The sequence below is a fragment of the Elgaria multicarinata genome, chromosome 14 (assembly GCF_023053635.1).
Source record: "Elgaria multicarinata webbii isolate HBS135686 ecotype San Diego chromosome 14, rElgMul1.1.pri, whole genome shotgun sequence".
NCBI classification, from domain to species: domain Eukaryota; kingdom Metazoa; phylum Chordata; class Lepidosauria; order Squamata; family Anguidae; genus Elgaria; species Elgaria multicarinata.
Genome location: NC_086184.1, coordinates 20933220 through 20959912, shown reverse-complemented (window position 1 = coordinate 20959912; position 26693 = coordinate 20933220). Strand labels below are relative to the sequence as shown.

Here is a 26693-nt window from a genome sequence, read left to right as displayed (position 1 = left end):
CTAGTTTAAAAGCATTTTGGTATATTTTTAAAAGCACTTTTGTTATATAAAAAAACAAAATCAAAAGAACAGCAACACATTGTGACCTTTTCCGGGTGGTGCATGGACACTACAGTGGCAGAACATAGTGTTCTAACCAAATAAATATTTTGCTACCTTTAGGATTACAATTACGACTGTAATCCTTACAGAACTGTTATGCAGGTGAATAGCACAGGAAATGCTCAAGGTATCTTCCAGTGATATGTTTCATAGTAGCACTAAAAGCAGGGAAGGAGGAGGAGGAGGAGGAGGAGGTGGAGGAGGCATATTATTAATATTAGGAATTGCTACATTTCTCAATAATCTCAAATCAGCAATGGATACAGAGATATAAAAGAACAGAAGAATGTTAATAAATGGGCCATTATCAATAGGGGTGTGCTCTGGAGCAAATCGGGGGAGGTCCGGATCGACCCAAAGCGATTCAGACCGTTCTGAAGCTTCGGAGCCAAGTAAGTGGGGAGAGGAGCTTACCTGGCTCCCCCGTCTGCCGCCGCCATGGTCCGTGTGGTGATGGCGGCAGAGCCAGGTAAGTGGGGAAGAGGGGCTTACCTGGTTCCGCCACCACAGTCCATGTGGCGACGGCGGCGGAACCAGATACTTGGGGAGGGGGCTTACTTGGCTCCGTCATCTGCATCTTATTTCTGGCCTTAGGCATGGGGACCATGGTGGCGATGGAGCCAGGTATAAGTGGGGGAGTGGGGTTTACGAACTGCTGCCATCTGCCACTGTTACCGTCCATGCGGTGATGGTGGCAGAGGCAGGCTTACCTGGCTCTCTTGCCACTGCGGTCCATGCAGTGGCGGATGGCGGATCCAGGTAAGGGGGAGGGGGCTTATTCAGACCCCATTTTGTCCCTCCCTTCCCCACTTAACTGCCTCCGCCACCCGCCGCAGAGGCAGGTAAGTGGGGAAGGGGGCAAAATGGCGTCCAAATATCGATCCGGACCTACGGATCTCACTCCAGATCCGGTTCTGGAGCGGGTCGGGGGGGGCATGCACAGCCCTAGTTATCAACATAGTTACAATAGTACTTTGTGCTACCAGAATTATAACATTCATTTTTAATGACACAGAAATTGTTGAGAAGCAAAGCAGCATTACTGCAATGTGGAAAGCCATTAGCAGTCCAAATTTGTGAACTGGTCAGGATTTCTTACTAATTAATTACATTTAACATGATTGGGTGGTGGTGGAGTTGTGATGTATAAGAATTTTGTTCTTGTTCATAAATATTGTGAACATCTCCCCTTTGCAACCCTGAACACAAATGTGAGCAGGAAACAAGTCACCGGATATATATTTATTCCTTGAACTTCCATTCATGTTAGGACTCCATTGAAAAATTCGGAGAGATACAAGTTTTGAAGATTACCTGAATTTCAGTTCAGGTATAGGTTTGAAAGTACAAAATTAAGTAAATTCACATTAAAATGTGAACCAAAGAAATTCCTCTCCCATCCCTGTGGCAGCAGGTGCAATGCTGCTCCTCCCTCCATATGAAGGAATGTACTATGTTTGCAACTGCATAGCAAGAATTTTGATCCATAGAGGAGGAAATGCATGCACCTTCTTGCAAAGGTCACTCTCAGTTTATTCATCACTTCTTCACTACAGTGTGAAGGGTTCATCCCAGATCAAATAGCGCAGATGGAACTCTTAGACTACCTCATGACACCTCAGTGGCAATACTTCTCAGTGGGCTTTGTTCACACATTTATCTGCTGCTGAGCAATCAAAATGATTGACATACATGTGTGAACCAGCCCTGAGATCTATAGATGCTACAGAAAGGATAAGGGAGTGTTTAAAATTAAAGATCATTCAACATTCATTGGAAATGAACAGAGGAGGCAGGGTGCAGATTTTAAGGGGAAGGGACAGCCTTGAATGTGCATGCAACAAAACCCTTATAAATAGATGAAGATGATTTTGAACAAGAACATAAGAAGAGCCCTGATGCTGGATCAGACCAAGGGTCCGTCTAGTCCAGCACTCTGTTCACACAGTGGCCAACCAGCCATCAGCCAGGGATTATCAAGCAGGTGCAACAGCGCCCTCCTCCCCATGTTCCCCAGCAACTGGTGCACACAGGCTTACTGCCTCGAATACTGGAGATCACACATAACCATCAGGGCTAGTAGCCATTGATAGCCTTTGCCTCCAGGAATTTATCCAACCCCCTTTTAAAGCCATCCAATTTGGTGGCCAACATACATACGCACACGCACACACACACACACACACACACACACACACACACACACACACTATTCTGCAGACAGGCATTGATATTTCTCCCCTAACAAAAAGGTTACTTCCCTAATGCAATGCAATTAGTCTCCCAAAAATAGCACACATGTTTGTTTTTTAGGATACACACTGTTATAAAGGTCTGCGTTCCTATGCCACTCTGCAAGTGACTTTAGAGTCGGGAGGAGGGGGAGTGGGAGGAGGAGGTCATCTCAGAAGGGTAACACATTGAAAGGAGAAAGTTAATGAGTGCAATGGACTGTTTAGCTAAGCCGAAAAAGAAATGCAAACATACCTGCTTGTTTTGTCATAGAAGCTTGCTGCTTCTAGACATTTATGTGGTCATTACATTTCATTGATTTCAGAGGAAATAAACACAGAATCAAAAAACCACAGAGAACCCCCCAAAACAACAACAACAACAACAACAACACACATAGAGAATCAAACATTCATAGATACGTATGTCTGTGTTGGCCACCTAATCCAATACCCTTTATTATGCAGGGAATCATGACCATGAACCATTTATGCTTCTAATGGTGCATAAGTTGCTGCTTTATAGCCACCATTTGCATAAGAATCAATTTACAGAAAAACACAGGTCACCATTTTTTCATAAGTGGTGACTCACTGAAGGGACGGATGACTGCTGGCCACTGGTGGACAGGGTCTGGTAAGGATTGGGAGCTCACACAGCTTGCTGACCGGGGTCCAGGAGGCCAGCATGAGGGAGTCTGCCAGGCTCCTGGACCCAGTTGGGTGCTCAAGTCATTCCTAATCTGAATAAGGCAGAATAAAGTAAAACTGTTGTTTCCTGTGTTTTGGAAACTTTGGTTCCATTAAGGCAGCCAAAATCAAATTAAGCCTTTTTGCAGCCTTATCACGTTGCTGACTCATGTGCTAAGATCCTTTTTCACATGTTCTACTGCCAACTCAGGTATCCCCCCATTCCATAACTGCAGATTTGATATTTTTTTGTAAATGCCTAAATGCACAACAAAATACAGGAGATCCATATACAACCATGATAATCAAATGTTCCCTTTACCACCCCCACCACCATCACCACCACCCCCTGAAAGGCAAGGTCTGAAGATGCAAGGATGGGAGATGTTAACATCTCTAGCTTTGTTCAGAGTAGCCCATAATTTGATTCTGAAAATATTAAAGAACAGAGCTCTAAAAGTTGCTTAGAATCTTGCCTTCCTCTCCTTGTGAAATCTGACATGGCACCTTGGTACCAGAGTAGAAATCCTGCAGGCCGGCAGTCCATCAATGCACATACAACGTATAAACAATCCATGGATATGCACAACTTAAGAGACTTACAACCAGGCACTGTATCAATCAACACCGATGAAGCGCATTCCCTAATTTGACAATCCACACATTCAGAAAATAATCTTTCAAGACTCTGTGACTGAATACTGTTCATTTGCCATCTGACCTTCAAGTATATCTGTGTGCCGGGAAATGTACCCAGGGTAAATTTTATTACTCAATGACAGTAAAAGGAATCCAAATTTGTCTTCTTCCTTCCTCAGAGTGAATGAAATGGCAATTTTAGAGTGTGACAGGATTAAAGTGTGCCCTTTCCTTTCCAAACAGCAATGCTAAAATAAGTTGTCCTTCAAACTTTGCTGACCTAACAACATTCTCACCCTTTTTTAGTACATGCTTGATAGTAATTTTCCCTTGCTAAAACTGGATTGTGACAAATGTCTACCCGGAGATTCATGGAGCCTATTGAAAGAAGCTCTGTGTCTCTTAAATGTAGGCATGCTTCCAAAATTCTCCTCATGTACATTGTTGTTTCTGAAATGGAACTGAACCATTGCTCCGTTTTTAAATTACTAAGTATTGCAGAGCTCAGTGCACCACTTTAATCCCTTCATTTCACTTATGGGTGTGTTTCATGTCACCCCCCACATTACTGATGAACAGGGTTTGAGTCCAGAGTCGGAGGAGACCTTGAACAAGGTCTTCTCAGTGGGGCTCATGTTAGATCAATGTTATTTTCACCCAAGGACGAGATCCAAACAGCCCTTAAGCACGACTCCACCATTCCAGCGACAGAGGGTTCAAAAGCGCTTTTGAACCCTCTGTCGCTGGAATGGTGGAGTCGTGCTTAAGGGCTGTTTGGATCTCATCCTTGGGTGAAAAGAACATTGATCTAACACTCACATCCACCACTGTGCTTCTCCCACCAGGTCCAATCTGCCTCACCTCACAGAGGGAGAGGACAGTGAAGCAGAGTTTAATTCTAGTTCTACTCTTACTCACTTCTTTCATTGTTCATTTTCTCAGAGAGGGCAGGTGAACAAGCAGCATCAGGAAAAGTAGCTCCCAAAAACAGAACAAAGCAATGAAGGAGAAACAAAGTACACCATGCATGTGAATTTACCTTGGTTTTTCTCAATCGTAAAATTGGGATTGTTGACCATTTCAGGTGGAAGGTTGTAAACGAAATAGTGTCCATTTTTAGGATCATCTTTGTCAATGGCTATCATGGTGTGAATAACCTAAAACAGGGAAAATAATGTTTACCTTAAATCTAGACATGACAAAGGTACTTTGATCAGAATATAAGTGGGAAGGAAAATATTTACGTTTAAATATAGCATGAAACAGTACATTCATTGAGTTAGATCCAGATTAAGTTAGGGGAATTATATTATCACATTGGAAGGACAAATTCACACTTCCCATAATGCAATGGATCAAGGACCTAATAACATTATCAACTTTTGAACAAGTGTTATATAGACACAACTTGCAAGTGGATAAATATATGGATATCTGGTCTGTTTTTCTTGAAACCTTTGTATAACTCTCTCCCTTTTTTTGGGGGGGGGAATGGTACATATGATGGAAATGATAATTCTATATACACAATGTATGGCTGTATTTTTCCCCATTTTCATGATGTATTTTCTGTTCTGTTTGTTGATATTCACAATAAAAATAAGATAAAAAACCATACAAAAAATAGGTGAATACAGTTCTCATTGAAATCAATAGGATGCTTAAGTCGTGACTAACTTGTTCCATTGATTTCAATGGAACCCAAATTCAACTAAGTCTGGATTCAACACTTCATTTAAAAATAGACGTATCTAGGCTTTTCAACCTCTATTTGCAAGTCCTGTGCCTTTTACAGTAGCTTCTTCAGCAGACATCAGCACACAATAATTGTTGCATAGTCTTGCAACTTTTAAATTATTTACATCAAATTTTGTAAACTGATTTGGTTATTATTTTATAATAGGAAATGATATATAAATATTTTAAATAAATGAAGCCATAACATAAATCTGATCTCCATGCAGTGGAGAGGTGGGGGGTAGCGGTGAGCACCATCTTCTGATTCCCACGAGGTTAAAGGTACAAGAGCGGGATAGACTGTTTTTATTTGGTAGCCCATTCATGATCTAGATATATCATCTTTGTGGTTTCCCTCAGATGGAGTTCTTCTCAAGAAGACCACAAGGAGGGATGTAGCAGCACAATGTTGACTCCATACATATGATTTAGTCAACGTTAAGCACTTTAAAATGCTCGATCATCCCAGAGTGCAGGACACGGAATAATGGGCTCAAGTTAAAGGAAGCCAGATTACGGCTGGACATCAGGAAAAAAAACTTCCTGACTATTAGAGCAGTATGGCAATGGAACCAATGACCTAGGGAGGTTGTCGGCTCTTCAACAATAGAGGCATTGAAGAGGCAGCTGGACAAACATCTGCCAGGCATGCTTTAAGGTGGATTCCTGCATTGAGCAGGGGGTTGGGCTCGATGGCCTTATAGGCCCCTTCCAACCCTACTATTCTATGATTTTATGACTCTATGATTCCTGAGCATTTCATTATGGATTTTGGTTTGGTAAAGGGAAGGGGAGCCATTCTACAGAAGGAGTGAGCTGGGAAGAATTGCCAATCAAGCCCACTGGAACAGGAGAGAAGAATATGCTTAATTTCCCAGTGGGATTAAATAGGCCACAACAGCCGAATGCTACTGATGTTTCCTTTGAAGTAACTCCTCTTGATTTCACTTGTGTTTACTTTTTTTAGTAACTATATTCAAGTTTGCAGCCTAAAAGTTGTATTGCGTTCCACATTGGGGTATTGATTTCTAAGTATCTCTGGCTGTTCCCTTTTCAGATATTCTGCAGCAGTCAGTCTGTCATGTGAGTAGTTGCTATTACCTTTACTGTTTCTTAAGCCCTACACACCACCACCACCTTTGACAGGTGTTAAATTAGCATAGAATAACTAGGAAGATGGTGTTCTCACCAATTACTGCTGTTGTGAATAGTTACTCTGCTTATTGTCTACACTTTATTTTCCTCTGAATAGAAATGTCACCGGCTGTATCTCTTGCATTTCATGTTCCTTTGGCCCCACTGTTTATATTTCTTTTTACTAGCTAATAAAGATTGTGTTTAGAAGATCATAGAATTGAGGGGGTGTAATTTGGCTGAAACAGGAGGGAGTTGGTAGATGGGGCTTGTGGATTTCATATAGGCAGGTTTCTCTACATCTTGTCCCATAATTTGAGTATTGATCAAATTCAGGATCAAATAAGTACTGCTTCAGTTCACACAAACATATGCACACAGTACAGCAAGGTACTGGCCTTCCATTAGTCCACATAGCTAAGATGATGATTGTGGAATAAGATATATTTTGGCTGCAGAACAGCTCAGAATGTGCAATCCAGGTAGCTGGAGTGTAACAACTTCATTATAAGTTTTGTGAGGAAGTATTTTTTTTTGGGGGGGGGGGAATAGGATTATAGTTCTCTTTCCTTCCTCCATACCATTTTTATTTACATTATTTGTATACCACTCCACATCCAAAAGTTTTGGAGTGGTGAACAGTTGTATAAAAGCATCATGTTAAAGTAATCAATATTTTTAAAAGCAACATCAACAGGGTTCTGATAAAACTGACTTTTGATAAACTGTGGGCAGACAATCAAGGAAGGGTTCCTGAAATAAAAATGTTTTCAAGAGGTGCCAGCAGCACAACACTGGTGCCTACTTGACCTCCAAAGGCAGAGAATTCCTTAGGAAGGATGGACTCCACTTGGTCCATGTGGAACCACCAGGAGTATTGCATGACCCCAATTTGTAATATTTCTAGAGCCGTGAGTAAATTCTCCTCCCTCTTTGTGGGTAGAGAAATAGGGTAGGGGGCTTTTAACTAAATTTGTCCTGGGGCATATGGTTCTGGGGCATAGTGGCAGCCACAAAAAATCATAGAATAGTAGAATTAGAAGGGGCCAATAAGTCCAAACCCCTGCTCAACGCAGGAATCCACCTTAAAGCATCCCTGGCAGATGGTTGTCCAGCTGCCTCTAGTGTGGGAGAGCCAACAACCTCCCTAGGTAACTGGTTCCATTGGCGTACTGCTCTAACAGTTAGGAAGTTTTTTCTGATGTCCAGCCAGAATCTGGCTTCCTGTAACTTGAGCCCATTATTCCGTTTCCTGCACTCTGGGAGTAACGAGAATGGTGACAGATATTCAAGTCCATGTTGCAAAGTGGCCTTGTTTGGCTGAGAGGATGGTGGAGTTGTGGCAAAGAAAAAGAAACATCTCTGAGGGTTTTTTTTTTTCTGAAGCCCTCAGAGAAATGGCAGCTCAGATCTAAGCATCCCAGGAGGGGGAGAAACACTTGGACTTTCTCCACACACCATCCCCAATTTTAGAAACGTTAATGTTATTGTTTCCCCAACTGAATCTCTGTGTTTTAAGGAAGATTAGAAAACCACATAATGGTGTAGAAGGAGGGTTATTAAAAGGAATGCTTATATTTCATAGATATACTGTAGAGCTTCACTAACACATATCAGAAGTTGCAATGTTCAGTCATATTCGTACTCACCATGGGTATCATTATTATTAACCACCACCATCTCTCCCTCCTTCAAAGCCCGCTTCCCACCCAGCTGGAATGACTTGGGGCAGGAGGAGGGGGAAGAAAGATGCTTCTCATGCAATGACACATGGGCAACATGAGGTGGGGGTGGGGCAGAGCCTATAAAGGCCTGCCCTGCTGAAGCCCGGCCTCTTTCACTTCTTGGCTCCTACTCTCCCTCCCTTTAACTAGTATGGGATTAACCAGTCACCACCTTTGGAAGGGGGCTGAGTAGGAATTTTACCTTCCATGAATCGTAGTGTACAGGTTGTTTGCCTACTCCATACTGGAATTACGATTAGCGGAGGGTGAGTAAATAAGTGGATTAGATTGGATTGACAGAAGTGTGCAGGAATTTGCATGTTATTACAATAGGGACCGTGAGCCCTCTGGCACCTTTTGGCAATTGGTATATCCAGAGGTCCAGTGCAGCTCTGGTGTCAGGATATGGTTTGCTTTTGGAGACCCTCCTGTCTCATCTACTTGGAGCTCCGCAACACTGAGTGGAGATGATGCAGGCCAGTCCCCCCAAATAAGGGGGGGCGGTTTACCCAACCCCTGTGTTCAATGGAGGGGCTCACCATTATTGGCAGGCTAGGTGCCTGAAGAAAGGGTCTAATAGATTCCTGCACTTTCACATGCAGATCCAGGGATGGGTAAAGTTCCCTTATGTAAATAAAGAGGCCCTAGTTTATCCCAAGCTCTGGTGTTCGTGTCTTTATTCCATGCTTCCTTCTCTACTCGCAAAAGACGTGGGATGCTGTATGAAATAGTGTTGCGAAAATGTCACTTCTTTGTTTCACAGATTCAAGTCAAGACGCTAAGAGTTTGTGTTCCCATAGCAACCTTCACCTCACCCATGTGCACATGCAATGCATGTAATGAGATTTATTTATTTATTATTTTTATTTTTACTCTACCAAATATACATGTATGAAGTCAGACAAGCATCAACTGTAAATGTTTCTGTTTTATCAGCTAGGTGCTGCCTTGTTTCCCCCCTCCCTCAGTGCTGAGTGATTGCTTAATGAATGACCACTACCAAAGTAACTCCTTGGAACTTTCTAGCTGAGAGATTACAACATAAGAAAACGAAAGGGAGAAGAGTATTCATGATTGACCTGTCACTGTAATGTTTCCCAGAATTTATTGCTTTCCTATATGCATGCTGAGACTTGCCTGGAAAATCTGAATAGTAATAAAAAGTGGTCTGGAAAATAATGTTTGAAGGGAGAAAATATCTTTTTTTCCACCAGATTGTTATACATTGCCATGACCTTAAAAACAAACAAACATGCAAATATAGTGTGTAGATTAGAGGCAGCATCAACAGTTCTTAATCTGAAATCGTAGTGAGACAGAGGGATGCAGGACAACAGCAAATGCAGTGTGTGTGTGTGTCTCTGTGTGTGTGTGTGTGTGTGTGTGTGTGTGTGTGAGAGAGAGAGAGAGAGAGAGAGAGAGAGAGACTTAAAATGGTACTGAAAATATATATGAAATGTTAATAAAATGTTATAATGCCCAACACGTTTCATAAAATCATAAAATTTTAGAATTGGAAAGGAACTTGGAAGTCATTACACTAACTTCCTGTTTAATGAAGGATCAATACAGGATACAAGTTCCTCATCTCTGAGTTTTGTGAATACCATAGACCATGAAAAAGACAAATACAGGTTCTAACAAAAATTAAGCCAGAACTCGCTCTAGAAGCGAAAATGCTGCAAGAGAGACTATCCTACTTTGCACATATAATGAGAAGAAAAGACTCATTAGAAAAAGGAGTGAAAGGAGTGCTAGGGAAAGGAGAAGGTAGAACGGAAAGAAAGTAAGGCAGGTGGCTACCAGGAGGAGGGCCTTTTCTGTTGAGGCAGCCCAGCTGTGGAATGAGCTCCCTAAGGAGGTTCGCCTGGCACCTACACTATATTCTTTCAGACACCAGGTGAAGACCTTTTTAGTCTCTCAGCATTTTAACAGTCTAGAAATTTAATTTTAACTTTGCTGTTTTAAATTTGTATTTCTGCACTGCTGCTGATTTTATCCTGATTGTGCTTTGATATTGTATTTTATATCATGTTTTTATACTGTTCGTTTTATATTTTGAATGGTTTTAATTTTTGTGAACCGCCATGGGAGCTTCGTCTATTGGGAGGTATAAAAATGCAATAAATAAATAAATAAATAAATGAGGAAGACTAAACAAGAGACGGATTGACTCCATAAAGGAAGATACGGACATGAAGTTAAAGGATGTGAATAGCGTGGCTTAGGACAGATGCAACTGGAGGTTGCTGATTCATAGGTTCACCATACGTTGAAGTCAACTTGAGGGAACATAACTAACTGATCAACCCTGTTCGGTACTTACGTTACTTAACTTTATGAGGTGGCAAAGGGGCTTTCTTGCTTTAAACTTCTTTTTTTTTTTTAAAAAAAAAAAAAAAGCCTTACTCTCTCTACAGCCTCCCAGCCCAGCCACATGACTTAGAACTATGCCATCCCATAAAGATATATAAGGTAAGTAACAATTACTAAAGTTGTATCCCCACTTGAAAGCAGCAGACCCCCACCCCTACCCCTTTCACAGGAGATGAATAGACCTGTGAAAGTAAAGTGTGATTTTCATCCCACCTTCATTCTGGACAATCACTGTGAGGAACACTTTCCTCTTAGCTTCAAGGCAAGTTTAAGCATTTTCTAAAAGTAAATTGAACTGTCAATAGGCTTGTCAACTTGCAGTTTCAAGTAGCAAGCTTTAACACCTAATGAGTGAATATACCCATGAGAGTTTATTTGTCACCTAAAAAAACCAAGCCGTTTCAACTCTTTAAAATAATTACTTTTGTTTCTCATTATTCCTCCATCCTTCCTTTTGCCAGTATTTGTAAATGTACAATGTTCTGGAAGGGGCACAGGAATAAATAAGAAACAACAAAGGTAATGATGGTGAAATCAATAAATACAAAATAAACCAAGGCAGAAGAGACCCTGAGTTTTTATACACCTACAAAGTTTGTGGTGAGTTGGGACAAAGTTCCAAGCAAATTCAAAATGGGTGCTTTTGTGGAAGGAGGAGAGACTTCAATTTCGTTTCAAATATGAATAAACCATTTTTGATATTCAAAGTCCAAGGCTATTTTTTAAGCACGTGATCTTCTAAAACCCTTCTCCAGGTATTGGTTATGCAAAAATGTGTGCATACAAAAGGGGGGATTCCTGTCCTTCCAGCTGGGGATGTAGGAAAATTCATTTATTGTTCTCAAATCATGCAAACACGTCCCATTCACAACTCCGAACACGGATGCAGGCATGAGCGTAATCCTTGGGAAATTTGCCCAATCTCTAGAGTTTGGGCTTGTATTCAAAGCTGCACTTCCCAAATTGCACATCCTGCCACCAAACACCAGATGTTTACACCTTAGCCTCTTTAAAAATGTGCACCTTTCCTATTCACAAAAAAAGTCACTCACATGTGGGAATACGAGTGAGGTGAAAAGAGCCTTGAGGTTGACAACGGGAAACCTCAATGAGCTCTAATAATGCTCATTCTCACATCTCCACTTACAGCACTCACTTCTATATATTCCACTTCCCCTTTCCCGCCATACACATGCAGAGGTAATCCTAGAATGCCTCCTTAAATCTGCACTCTTGTTGATGTAAGGTGAGACAAAAGCCTTATTGATGGAGCTAATTCATATTTTAAAAAATAAATCTAACCTCTCCCCCTGCGAAGTTTGCAAGGTCAGTTCCTTGACAGCTTTCTTGAAGTAGGATAAAGCTATTTTTTTTATTTGGTTGAGCTTTAGGAAATAGTGCAAGTTTCTGCTCTACACACAGTTTTAAATTGGACATGTCTGTTAAATATGGTACTAATTGCTGCTTAATAGCCCAGAATGGTTGGCAGTATCTCTCCCATCAGAGCTTACGGAAGGAGACAACCCACCCCCTCCTCTCCCCCTGGTGTTCACTATCTGTGAGAAGATGTCGTTCGCAATTTTTCAGGAGATAGAGGGGGGAGTACTGAGGAAATGATCAAGCTATGGGTGTCCCAAAGCTTGTGGGTGCAGGACCATTCTCTGAGGATATGATGCAGGGTAGTGGATCTGCTAGGGTGTCCATGTGTCCTACCATACAGAAGAGAACCCTCTATTTTCTAGAAGGTAGTCCTCTGTTTGAAAGGATCTTCTGTTTGAAGGCCTATCCAGTCCAAGTCAGTTTAAAGATAGTGAACCAGAAAAAGTGAAGATTGGGGCCTTGAAGATGTCTATCAACAGTTTGTATCTGGGTAGCAGAAGTAGTAGACACCCAGCTGGTCATGGTCATCTCCTCTATGGAGATATGTGTTCCACTCGAGAGTCTGCCACGTTGTAGGAATGCCTGGTTGCCTCCACTTATTCTCTCTGTCTCTCTCTCTCTCTCTCTCTCTCTCTCCATCTCCCCCTTTATTTATTTTATTACATTTATATACCACCCCATAGCCGAAGCTCTCTGGGCGGTTTACAAAAGTTAAAAACAATGAACATTAAAAACAGATATACAAAAATTTAAAGCAACCAAAAACATAAAAACAATATTGATTTAAATACATGTGAGATGTGATACAGGAATGCATTGGGTCCTCTGTCCAGCCCCCAATTTTCCACTCAAACTTGCATTTCATCCTTAGCCTTAGTAAACGTACAGGAAACTTACTTATCACATGGATTACAGTGATCACATGGCTTAGTAGAATTGGGGGGGGGGGGGAAAGCCTGGCATACACCTGCATTTTACATTCTGGGTGGTGATACAGGGACTTTATATTGAAATAAAAGAAGTAATACAAAGACAACATCCATGTTCAGAAACCAAACATGTATACTACTTCTCAGAGAATTGGGGGACATGCAGCACTATATTTCAGCTCTTCAAATGGCTTTAGGGTTGCATACTTATTTAGGAACAATCCTGAATTAACTAAACAAGATTTATTTCTGAGTAAAACAGGGCTGTGGGTTTCATTATTTGCACGGTGCCTTACAGGCCAGTTGGGTTGAACTGTGGGGTAAAGACAGAACGAATGAATGGCTGATAAATGAATTAACAAATAAATGAATGCAAGTAAATGGCATTAGGCAAACGATTATCACATTGATTACTCTTACACAATTAAATACAGTCAAACAAATCAAGAGTAACCATAATTAGGAATGTTGGAAATTGCTGTGTCAGGGAAATGTACATTTGAATTTGTACAGAAAGGAATTAGGAAAATATGGTTTCCAAAACCCTTCCTACCATTGCTAAATTAGTTTCAGCTTGAGTCTATGGATTCTCTGGGTTTGGAGTAATTTGTAGCATGCACAGTGAATGATGACTCTCAGTGTAGGTGTTTTCTTCATAAACTGGTGATTCATTAATGTTAAATATCAGGTTTACTTATCTGGTGTGAGTGGGGGAGACAAGGAAGAGGAAAACACAGAATCACACAACACTTTTTCAATGTGCAAAAATGTGTAAAGAATGCCAAACGCAAAGTGGCATGCTTTTTCAGGTTCTGAGTTTAGTATTCTGCTGTTATGGATTCAGAAGAAAAGCAAGAAGAATTCATCTGGCAATGTTATACATCAACAGTTTTTAATGCATTCTGTCACGTCACCGGCAGCCGTGGTTGCCACTTTCAATTATATCAGGGCCCAAAATAGAACACATGGAGAAATGAACTGCATTAGATGGTTCACTCAGTATATTTACAGACTGCAAATAAGGTTTTCTAAGAGGTTGAGATGTAATCAGCTCCCTTAAGGTGATTCAAACTCAATTTAACTTAGCTGTAAGTTAACCTGCAAATGTGTAAATGTATTGAGATAGTTGAAAGCAACTGCATTCTTTCTTCATGTTGGATGAAAGAGATTTAATTTGAAAGAAGAAGGGAGAATTTGGATCCAGACTAGAGGAAAGCCACCTAGTTTTGGTTGGTTATTTCTATGCATAGTTGCTAGTTTAAATCTGCAAATGAAATTGAGCTCTCCCACACACACAACCACTCCACCTCCTTGGTTCTCTGGGCTACAAGCTATTGTCCTCGCTAGCTCTTAGACAGCATTGGTTTTTAACTCAGTTGCTGGGATCCACATGTGTATCAAAACAGGACCTAACATGGATCACACTAGTAGTGTCACTGTTTGGTTGTTTAGTGTAAGGAAAAATTACAAAGACAGAAGGAGAACAACTAAGGCCTTAGGTAGACCTAAGGTTTATCCCGGGATCGTCCCTGCCTGCTCCCGGGATATCCTGTGTGTCATTTACATGAACAGAGATGATGCCAGGACAATCCCAGGATAAACCTTAGTTCTAGCTAAGGCCTAAGAGTGTAAATGCAAAAGAGGACAGAGCAAATCATTGTGAAGGTGAAAGAAATGTAACATGTTCGGCTTCTCATCCCGGCCTGACAAGCTGAACCTGAAAAACCTCACCCCACCCCTTACCCACCAATTATTGAGATATAAGAATCCCATGCTTGAGATATAGGAACTCCATCCTCACAGGGTAGCATAACTCTTAAAAACAAGGAGGAAGATGGACAGGGATTTTATTAAACTATTATTTTTACTGCTGCCTTAAATTGAATGGTATTTTAGATTGCTACCTTTCTGTTTATAATCAGTGATTTTTTGGCAATTGTGAAGCTGTGTTAGGTTACTGTATTTTTATGTGATGAAGCTGCTGAGTGCTCAATGAGCAGAAGAGTGAGGTATAGGTAATAATTTGATTGAACTGATTGAGTGAACTTAGCAAGTGGCTGCTTCTTTGTAGATTGCTGAGTACGAATGTTAGAGAAATCCGAACTGGAATCAAAAGAGTTCAGATTTCTATGAATCTGACCCATGATTAAACAGCAGAATGGATCCCCTCCCCAAAATTGTATAGATTCCATGCACTTTCAGATAGTTTTTTTTAATTATTATTATTCTTTTTACTTTCCAGAATTTTATGCAAAGTTAGTCATAAAAGGAAATTAAAAACAAAACACAACATGCACACACACACCCCAGGCTAAAGCATGAAAATGTACATTTTGGTATGAATGTGCACATTGGGGAAGGGATTTGTGCATTTGTACCAATGCAAACTGGTGTAAATTTGGGGAACTGGAAAACATTTGATTCCATCAGTGAGTGGATAACAGGATAAAAGGTCCTTGACAATTCATGCAATGCAGATGGATTGGATTTTACAAAATCTGGACATCCCTAGTGCTGTGTCTAAAAATGCTAATGACTACTGCTTTACAGAGTTACTTCCTGCTCAGACCTTGTGTAACAGTTGCCCTTTAAGCACATCCATCCACTTTCTCTCCACTGCTTCCCCCTCCACTTTCCTGAGTCATCTGCCTCTTTCATTCATGCTTCCACAAGGTTTGTGCTTCCTTTTGCACCAGTTCTCCCACCCCCTTCTTTTCTTGATTGTTTCTCTGGCCCTCCTTCCATTTCAACATTAAGATTTCTTGCCTCTATCCCATATACAAAAGAATACAAAAACAACAACAAAGTTATCATATTCTGTATCCAGTATTCCATTGCCACTCGGTGTGTGTGTGTGTGTTTCTCCCTAACTCCCCTTCCACTTAATTATACACACTCTCTGTCAACATTGGCCTAATCTACACCAAACAGGAGATTGCACTATGAAAGCAGTATGAAAGTGGTATATAAAAGGCAGGAGCCACACAACTGCTTTATAGCAGTATTGAAGTGCACCGACAACTGTTGGTGCCCATTGACACATATCACATACCGCTTACAAAGTTCTATATCCTGCTTGGTGTAGATTAGGCCACTGTATTACTGACTTTTCCCACAAAGCAGTTAGAATGTCCACAAAGTCTTTTATTCCCCTTGGCCGGCATGGCGTGAGAGGGAGAAAAAGTAGTTGCGGTGGGCAGGAGGGGAATAAAGGCATCACGTGTTGCACACATGGGCCAAGTGAAGCAGAGGTGGGGCCAAGCTTATAAAAGCTAGTCCCACCCCTTTCTTGGCCTCTCTATCTTTTCAGCTCCCACACTCCCTCCCTCTTCTAGCATGGGACTTTGCCAATCGCCCCCTTTGGGGGGGAGGGCTGAGTAGGAATTTTTCCTTTATAAGGTTTTGCCTACTCCATGCCTAAGTTTTAAGGTGAACGGATAAATTGGTCAATTCGTCAGCAGGATGTGCAGGAATTTGCTATCCCGGAATAGGGACAGTGACCACTCTGGCACCTTTTAGGTGTTTGGCCCAGCCAGAGCTCCTGCTCCTCATGAGTTTCACAGCAAACGTGTCCAGATATGGTATGCCTTTGGAGATCCTCCTGCCTCATCTACTCAGGGTTTTACGGCTTGGCATGGGAATGACGTGGGGCAGTCTCCCCACACTCTCACAGTGTCATATAAGAAAGGGGCCGGGTTACCTGACTCCTGGCTTAAGAGAGTGGCTCGCCCTTAAACCAGGCAAGTAGCCTGAGAGTAGTACATATTGATTCCCGCACTATTCACATGCAGTTCCAGGGAGGGATTGAATCTCCTTTGTTGTTAAATAAAGAGGCCCTAGTTTATCCCAAGCTCTGGTGTTTGTGTCTTTATTCCTTACTTCCTTCTCCACTAGCAACATCTGTCCCATCACAGCCCAACCCATTTGTGCTTTGGAGGAAGGTTTTCAGACATACACCGCATGGGATGCAAGTGCCTGTTGTTGGCTTTTAGAACGTAAATATAATAGGATAATGGAAGAAGAGGGTGGAGAGAGTCTGGGAAGAATCACTTCCCAAATGGAAATAGTTGCTCTTCCTGAATGGGCTGTTTCCTGCCCCTGAGTGTTTTCTTCATACACTTTAAAATCAATTCTTAAAGTGTCTTCATGAGAAAGCTCAGCAATTTGATCTAGCTATTAGCAAGGTAATAGAAGAACAATTAAAATAGAGTAATCACTTTGAATATTATTCTTAAATTTCATTACAAGGGAACCAAATAGATAGATAGATAGATAGATAGATAGATAGATAGATAGGTAGATAGATAGATAGATAGTCTGGCAGGAAAGGATTCCAGCACAGTGTCCCATTGGAGCAAAGAGATTTATATCAGATCTTTTATTCTTCTTTGCACTTCAGTCTGTGACTAGGGACAGCACAAGCATCCACTTGGGTCTGGGAGTCTTGTGGAATCCCCAACACATGGCCTTCTGGGCCCCCACTCAGTGATCTCCAGCTTCCTCTAATGTTGCACAAACGGCTGCTTTATGACCACCATTTGCATAAGATTTGATCTATGGAAAAACGTGGATCACCATTTTTATTCAAAACTGTGATTTGTGAAGGGGTGAACAACTGCCAGTCGCTTGAATACATGTCTGGAAATGGCTGGGAGCTCACAAGCAGGTCCAGAGGGAGCGAGTGGTGGCTGTGTTTTGTTGAGCACTGGGAGAATTTGGCTGGATCCCTCTCTGTGGCTTGGATTTGAAGGGAGGGAATGGGAGGGGAGTATCTTGTGGTTCCAGAGGAACCCTTTCCCCACCTTAACACACCTCAGATAGCAGAGTGTTATATGCCTGCCATCTTTTTCGATACCATTTTATTTCTTTGTAGATAGCATTTTGTTTTTAATGTTTCAGTTAAATCATTAATAATAAAATGGGTCAGGTGGTTACAGGGGGATCTTTTCAGTAGTTGCTCCTGCCTATGGTGTTCTGCTTCTTTTCTTCTTGCAGACGTTGACACACTTGTTTCATTGAGCTATTGGTACTCTAAAAAAGTAATTCCCCATTCATTTCTACTGGTAATTATTGATTAAGTCATTCCTCCTTATTAAGTTCCTGCTCGAAATTATCATGACTCTATTTAGGGGTTTAAATCATGGTTTTAAACACATAATTGTTATTTTATGGATTAATTGTTCCTTTTGATTCTGTTAGCTACCTAAGATATTTTAGATTATTAGAAAGTAATTATTTTAGATAATAATATTATAGTCTATCGTTTGTAAATCCCCAATGACAGTGCAACGTACAGCAGGGATGGGGGAACCTACAGCCTATGGGCCATATATAAGGAACTGAAGCCTTCATCCTCAGGCTTGCCCCCTCCCTCATTAGAGAAAAGCTCTTATCTCCAATCTGCACATGGTCACAGATAAGAGCTTTCTTCTGCTGAGTAGAGGGAGAGAGCCTGGAGAAGAAGCTAAGTCATTCAGTCTTGTTTGCATCTGAAGTTTACACTGCTTAACTCTGATTACACATGCAGAGGCTAGTCCTGTTTACTTCTGAGTAGGCTTAAAATGGGTAAGAATCACTTTTTGCCCCTAGCCACCCTGCTTTTGTCCCACCCACAGATGGAATGTGGCCTCCCACTCTGCATTTGACCACATCTACTTGACCCCATTCATAGAAAGAATGGGGCCGCAAATACCTTTGAGAGATTGGAATTTAGCTCTTGGCCTGGGCAGGGAAGGGGGGAGTTCCACAATTTTGATGTACAGCTTGATGATTTATAAGGCCACAAATTATTATTCTGAGCATATGACCATGCTTATCTGTTTTCTGTGGAGCACAATCTACTGGTTATTATAATGGATGGATATGATCTGAAAAGTTGATCTCCTGTTGCTGAGACTAGTGCAGGTTCCAGGTGTTGGGGAGCCCTGGGGCAAAATGCCTTGAGTAGATTCCCTTCCTGCATTGGTCCACCTCCACTTTGTCCCTTTCAACACTGTCCCTTCACTCACTCTCTTCCCCTGGGCCTAATCTGCATGGGCATCAAGAGGCAGAGGGTAGATTTAAGTGGATATTGCTGGTCTTTCTCCTTGCTCCTGCCACTGTTCACATGCTTGGAGGGGAGAGCGGCAGCAAAGGGAAGGAAAAACAGGTCTTGCAATTTCCAGGGCTGGGAGTGTTCCTTCTGCCGAGGTTTGGGCAAGTGCCCCAAGTTGTTGACCCCTAACACCAGCTCTGTTCACTTGCTAGGAGCCCCATTTCACAAATCTCATTCTTCAGTGAATCAATAGGTTCTTTACTACAACAACAACAACAACAACAACAACAACAACAACAATAATAATAATAATAATATACACAACTGGGTAACTAGGGCAGAGAGTTGAAGAAATGACTGTTGGGAGGTGAAAACATGGATTGTTTGCAATAATCTAATCTTCGCACACATAGGTTCTTGTATTGGCCCACAATAAGAAGCAAATTCTTACTCTATTATCAGGTAAGCTGCTTTGGTAAATGGTGAATTTACTGCCAAACACCCACGAGGCACAAGACTACTGGATTAACAACTCTAGTGTCATGCTGTCAACTGCTGTTTATTTAAATTAAAATGTCACTACCCAGAAATAAATTAGGCAGCTACAAAGCTGCGGATTTCCGTCACTCAGTGTCTTCACAAGCTGGATAATAAAAATGATTTTGTTTCATTTGTACTGTATTGCTTCCTGGGAGATTAGGTTCTGCTGTATCATTCAACACAGCCCAGAATTGGAGATTTATTGTATGATGGGCAAGGAAGATGTTGTGGATCAGACTCCATAAAGGATCTGGCCAATATTTATTTCCCTGATAGGTTCCTGCCTTCTTTAGGAGTTTTAAATTTTGTATTCTTGTTTTTATCTCAATTTTAGAATTTCTGTAAACCGCCCAGAGAGCCCTGGCTATGGGAGTGGTATATAAGTATAATAAATAAATAAATAAATAAATAAATAAATAAAATAAATAAATACTCCTGACCTTGGGCATCAGCAACACCCCATTCCCCCATTTTACTCCTCATTTTACTCATTCCCTGAAGAAAATCTCTAATATCAATGTTCTATTTAGGAATATGTGAGTTATCAAGATCCTACAAAGTCTACTTAATCCCAGGGATGTTGGAGAAATCCAGTGTGTGTGTGTGCGCGTGTGGAGTTCAATGAGTTTTCCTAGGTCCAACCCCTGGACTTTGTTCCAGTTCCCATTGTAGTGACTGACTCCATCTTCAGCAAGTTGGGCCAGTTTATGGATTTTTCTGGACATTTCGCACAGGTTTTACACTTTTTGCAATGCACAAATTTCTGAGCAATTATTACAAATGGCAGCCAAATTTGCACAAATTCAACTGAATTTGCACAATTTGCTCAGACGTTGGCACAAAGTCCTGAGAAATGTATGCAAACTGCAGGATCTGGGAGAAATGTACAAAAATGATTCTGGAGTGCGGGGAAAAGCTCTCAGTGTTTGGCAAAAAAGTTTGTACATAAGAGGAAGAGGTTGATTGTACCTCTATTAATCTAGAACAATGGTGGCATTTTGGGTAAGTTTGTAACCAGCTCAAAATACCTAACAATAAATTCTTCACATGACCTGACCAATGTGGAGATACCAAACATGTATTGAAGGGAAGTGGAATCATAGCTGCAAGCCGTTTCCCAACCTATGCACATTTAGTTAGTCATGTGAATAGACTAACATACAAATGCTCCATGCTCCAACCTATGCAAAAAAGCAAAGTTGCCTACGAATGTAGAGTTTGTGCATGCAAAAGGTCTATTCATATAATTAAATCAAAGATGGCCAATCTGCAGTCCTAGGGCTGCAAGAGTTGGGTCTAAGCTTAGTTTCAAAAGCCCTCTGGAAGCAATATGTCCAGACCTCTGGGAAGAGCAATCTTCCACCACAAAAGCAGCCTGCAGGGCTGGATGGAGAGGTAGAGAGAGAGAAGGAGAGAGAGAGAGGGAGGGAGGGAGGGAGGAGGGGTGTTAGAAAGAGAGAGAGAGAGAGAGGAAATGGGCGGTTCTACACACTTTTGGCTCTGATTCCACCTACTGATCTCTTTGACCTTCCCCGCTGCTGGCATGCGGCCTTCCTTTTTTTTGAAAGGAAAAATAAAAAGGTTCACCACCCCTGGACTAAAAGATCAAACACAGGTTAGGGTGAGACTTATTGGTATGATCCTGCTTTGTCCAGGTGAGTTCAGTCTATTAGTTGGTTAATTGAGTTATTAAAGCACTTGTCACATCAGTCAACATTGCAGTACACATGCATCCAACTCTGTTCTCTGTGATGGTTTTGTGCAGTGCCATGTTGGAGAGTACTGGACTAACTGTGCCTGACTAGAGTGGTCCTCTTCCTCCCCCTGTCTAGGTGCATAACAAAGTCTTATTCTCTGTTGCCACTTGTGGTACCCATGCTACAGATGGATTATAGCACTTGATCAATATTTAGATAGATAGATAGATAGATAGATAGATAGATAGATAGATAGATGATAGGAATTTTATAAAATTACAAAAATACTTGTAAAGAACAATGGGTTCACACAGGGCTCATCTACACCAAGCAGGATATTCCACTATGAAAGCAGTATGAAAATGGTATATAAAAGGCAGGAGCCACGCTACTGCTTTATAGCGGTATTGAAGTTCACTGACAACTATTGGGGCCCATTGACACCTACCATATACCGCTTTCATACCACTTTCATACTGCTTTCATAGTGTTATATCCTGCTTGGTGTAGATGTGTCATGGGCCCCAACAGTTGTCAGTGTACTTCAGTACCACTATAAAGCAGTAGTGTAGATCCTACAGTGCACTTCAATACTGCTATAAAGCAGTAGTGTGGCTCCTGCCTTTTATATACCACTTTAATAGTGGAATATCCTGCTTGGTGTAGATGAGCCCATAGTTAACCAAACCACACTGGAGTAAGCTTGCTTGTTGGCATTATCTGGCCAAGAATATGCCATACATCAGGCAAAGATGTATGTTTCAAAGAAATCATCTGTATAAGCTCAATGCTGCTCCATGTATTAAAGAATAGGGGCTCTGGCTGAGTGCTGGAGCATGTGCCTATGTACTTTGTATGCAGAAGGTTCCTGGTTTAATTCCTGGTGTCTCCAGCTAAAACTAGAGATGTAGGGAATTTGTAAAAGCTGTAACTTCTGTATTTTGTGAATTGTCAGGTACTTTTCATTCCATCATCTGCTCATTGATGGAATCAGATTTTTTTTCCAATTTCCCAAGTTTGCACAAATTCATAATTCCACAAATTCACACTTGTAAAAATGTGCAAATATGTGGAAATAACCCCAAGAGGTGCAATTTCATGATTTGGAGACATGCACATTTTCAGATTTTATTGTATTACATATTTTTCTATACCTAAATTTGTGTAAAATTCCAGAAAGTATAAACATAAACCAAACCAAACCAGTAAGCAAGTCCATGCAATCCTTGAAAATTGTGGGGTGGGGGAACCAGTCCACTGTGGAATCCATACTCTGTTGGAGATTTCTCCATTATCCCTACAAGTAACAGGCTTGGGAATGAATATTGTTGGAGACCTAAGAAACCTGATGCCAGTCAGAGGAGAGAGCATTGGAGCTAGATGGCCCATCAATGTAAGGCAGGTTTATATGTTCAATTTCACACTGAATCAGGGGAACAATATAACTCACATTAGCAGACAGGTAACCAGGAGGTTTTAGTGAAAACTATACAGTGCGGACAACATAGAGATATTTACTTTTCCGGTTTTTCCATTTTCGCACAAATACGCTTCGTTCCCCGACGCAAGTTCGGGAGCGTTGTCATTCACATCGAGAACTTTGATAGCAACAGGAACTCGAGATATTTGACTGGGGTTTCCTAAGAGAAGAGAAACACAGCACGGAAAAAGAGAGAGAGGTAAGCACACTTCATTTCATACTAATGACATCAAGGACCTAAGGTAGATAGACACTTCCATGCTGAACGCTTGCTGTGCCTTTTCTGCTTCCGATAATTGGGCTGCTTTATCTAACAGCCAAGAGAGGGTGGGGGGAGATAAAGAAGAATGGGCAGCATTTCACAAAAGAGAGACAGCAAATAAATCCTTATTGCACAGAGCGTTTGCTGGAGATTAGCCTGATGAAGACCTTCTTAGACTAAATTGGTAGATGGGTTTTTTCCCCCCCGCTGATGAAGTTAGGATTCTTTTATTGATAAAGGGCATTTTGCATGGGGAAAAGAGGCTGTAAACAACCAAGATTTATTTCATTCCTTATCTTTGCCATTTTACTCTATTAGCCAGACGACTGCACATCTATTATTTCAGCTTGGCAAAATCAAAACAAAAAAGAAGGGGGGGTTGAGAAAGAAAAAGAAAATATAACAGAAGTGTTCTAATCAGATTTTGTAAGAGAGTTGAAGAGTGGAACTGATGTAGATCAAAAAGAAATGAAAAAAAGAATATATTGTAAGATTATTCAAGAAGTCGGGTTCATTAATCTGATCCAGAAATGTGACTTTGAACTCAAAATGCATTAAAGGAACAAAGGTGTTGCCCCATGTTTATACCTACAATGCATCATATTTCTCTTAATGGAAGTCCCAGTTTTCTCCATGGAATGTATTCCCAAATACAGTGTTTATCAATTTATCCTACTTTCTAATTATACCAAACAATCAAACTGACAAAACCCACACCTGCTAGATTCTGTGTATGTCCTTTTCAGTCTATGTTTTACTAAACCCTACATTCCTCAGTATGATCAGCAACAGCAGACTAACCTTTCTGAAAGATGGTTTGTTGCAGATGCCAATTTGCTGGCAATGCAGTGATTATAGAACAAATCAGCTTCATATATTTCTGGTATGTGTTAAGATTGCATCATGCCGGAAGTCAGGTTTTTGAACTCATGTAAAAGTTTCAGCGGGCTATGACCTGCCTGCAGAATGAATAAGAATTTTCGTGCATACAAGAATATGCACAAACATCTATACAAATGTTTATGTTGACTTCTAAAAATAAATAAATGCAGACTTACGCAAGAACAAGGTGGAAGAAGCAAGATCTGTTTGGGTAATAATAATGAAAAAAGATGACATCCTGTGAAAGTGTTTTCCAGGTATGGGTGAATGAGCGATGTTTGAATCACCAGATTTTTCAAATACTATTTCACTGTTCATCTCCTGCCCAATTCTATCCCACATTTGTGATCACTGCTTGATTTGTGTGAATGGGATAATTCCACAAATTGAGCATGGATTAAATGGGAGATTTGCACAAATTTCCTGAAATTTCTGAAACATTCATCCATAGGCTAAAGTGAAGCCACAGAGGACCATTTATGCACATTAGGAAATTTGCACAAATTGAACTATGAATAGGGAATGAGATGTACACGAGCACCTGTTTGTGAAGTTGTGAATAGTTTTGATGGACGTGGGCTCTTGCTTGCATTCAGAGCTTTGAATGGGGCATGCTTGCATATTTTGTGAGCAAAAAATGAAATCCTCATTCATCCTGATTTTCACTTTATTAGATAGCACGACAAAGAATCTCCTTTCACTTCTCTACTTACTATTTTAAATGCATTGGGTGGGAAGCAACATAAACCAGTGGCAGGAGATGCTATAGACACCAGTTGGTGGAGAACATGGATGGTACGGTGCTGTTAAACCTTTGTCCTGCTTGTGGGTCCCTGGTCAACAGCTGGTTGGCCACTGTGTGAACAGAGTGCTGGATTAGATGGACCCTTGGTCTGATCCAGCACGGCTCCTCTTATGTTCTTAATAGGGTTCAAAATTAACCAGCTTTCCTTCCCCCGGAAACAGTATGTTAACTTTTGCTTTCTACCATTAAAAATTGGTGAAACGCCTTTTCCCACAGTATGGGAGCTCTAGAAGCTTGCTTTTTCCAGTAAGGATTTTTTGTTCATTTATCCCAGTACTGTCTATTATGACTGGCAGTAGCACTGACTGGCCACCAACCTAGACACATTCCGAGATAAATTCATAGAAGATCATGCTGTCAATAGATACTAGTTGCGATGACTATGCATTACGTCCAGTATCAGAAACTGTATGCATACCAATACCAAGAGTTAGGAAATACGAGCAGGAGGAGTCTACTGCATTAATATCCTGCTTGGCGGCTTCCTGCCATTGGACATACCAGGGATTAATCCTGTGATCTTCTACATTCAATATCTGTACCCTACTATTAAGTAAGGTCCCTCCTTCTACTGCCCTCATTAATTCCAATATGATTATTTCCAGGGAAAGGAGCACATGAATAAATGCAACTCGCCCACCACCTATCTGCATTTTGTCTTTGTAGATGTGAGGAATCCATATGGAAATTTGGTTGGGAAAGCTCATTAAACTTGGTGTACAGATAAATGCAACTAGTCATCCCATTCACAATTTATCACATGGGTCAGAAGATTCCATGCAATGAATTGGCTTCACGGAAGTGGCATGTACATTTCACATGGCACAATAATGCACTTCTTGTCTGGGGTGGGGATACAGCTGCATGGAAACTGAACGTTTAGAACATTTGAAACACAATTTCTTTAACTGAACTATTAAAAATCACGTGTACACACACACACAAACAATGAAGGCATTGAATTCTCAGTGCCAAGTGTCATATTTAAATACTAAAGATCCCTTTTTATTTAAATGAATGGAATGACAGTGGTTCAAATTTTAGAGACATTAGAGAGGAATGTAATTAATTAGATAAGCTTCTGAAGAAATTATTCATGCCTCTTGTGACTAGCCCCATAATGTTTGTCTTTCATGTGAAAGACAAACATTAAACCTAAAGATATTATAATTAAAAACTTGATGAGAATTCATTAATTTTTTTTCCTAAACACTAGAGAAGAACTCACTGAGTTTGGAAATCTCCAAGAAGAGGTACTCCTTGATGTTTAGCTGTGTACTTCATGCTATAATTGCAATGGGCTGTTTGTTCACACACACCCACGTTAAAAAAAAAAGCTATTTTTATTATGTTGCATTTTGTATTTTTATGAATGGATGTATATTGCCCATAGATGTAAACTGCCCTAACAACAGCAATAATAATTTGCTAATTTGTTTTATCAGTGAATAGTGGTTTTCATCCCAAGGATGAACAGTTTACAGCAGGGAATCCCAAACATGGGCACATTTTGAATTTTGAAAAAGTGCATTTCTGCCACGCCCGACACAGCCTGGGAGTGGGGAAGTCTTTGCAGGCAGGGCTGAGAGAGGAGACGGGCCTGCTAGCCATTGGCGGAGCATTGCTTGGTGCCACCAGGCTGGGAGGAATCTATTTGTATATAAAAAGCTGGCTTATCTGTCCCAGACCCGTTTGGTCTTCTTTCTTGAACTTTACCTGTTCTCTCTCTCTCTTTAGCATTTGATTTTATTCTACTCTTTATAAACGTTAGTTTGTTTGTTCCATGTGTGTTTGTTTTCTTACCTTCCCCCACCTTGTTCCAGACAGGTGTCCTTTGTGTTTGTCTGAATGTGTTTCCATTAGGGGGGTTTGGACTCGATGGCCTTTTAGGCCCCTTCCAACTCTAATATTCTATGATGTTACACTTACTCCAGTCAAGGAAGCTCGTAGTCTTGGCTTTATAGCTAAATCCTGTCGTTTTTTCCTGTATAATATTGCCAGGATTCGATCATTTTTGTCTGTCTCTTCTGCCAAGACTCTTGTTCATGCAT

At 40.9% G+C, this 26693-nt stretch overlaps 1 protein-coding gene across 1 annotated transcript in view; it reads right to left on the bottom strand.

Moving 5' to 3' along the window:
• The window catches only part of CDH8 (cadherin 8), a 272479-nt gene that overhangs the window by 22247 nt on the left and 223539 nt on the right, over nucleotides 1–26693 (bottom strand). The window contains exons 8-9 of the mRNA XM_063140865.1: nucleotides 22732–22853; nucleotides 4702–4819 (exon numbers count right to left, since the gene is read on the bottom strand). Of these exons, the coding sequence (XP_062996935.1) occupies nucleotides 4702–4819; nucleotides 22732–22853 (240 nt within the window). The remainder of the gene's footprint in view (nucleotides 1–4701; nucleotides 4820–22731; nucleotides 22854–26693) is intronic.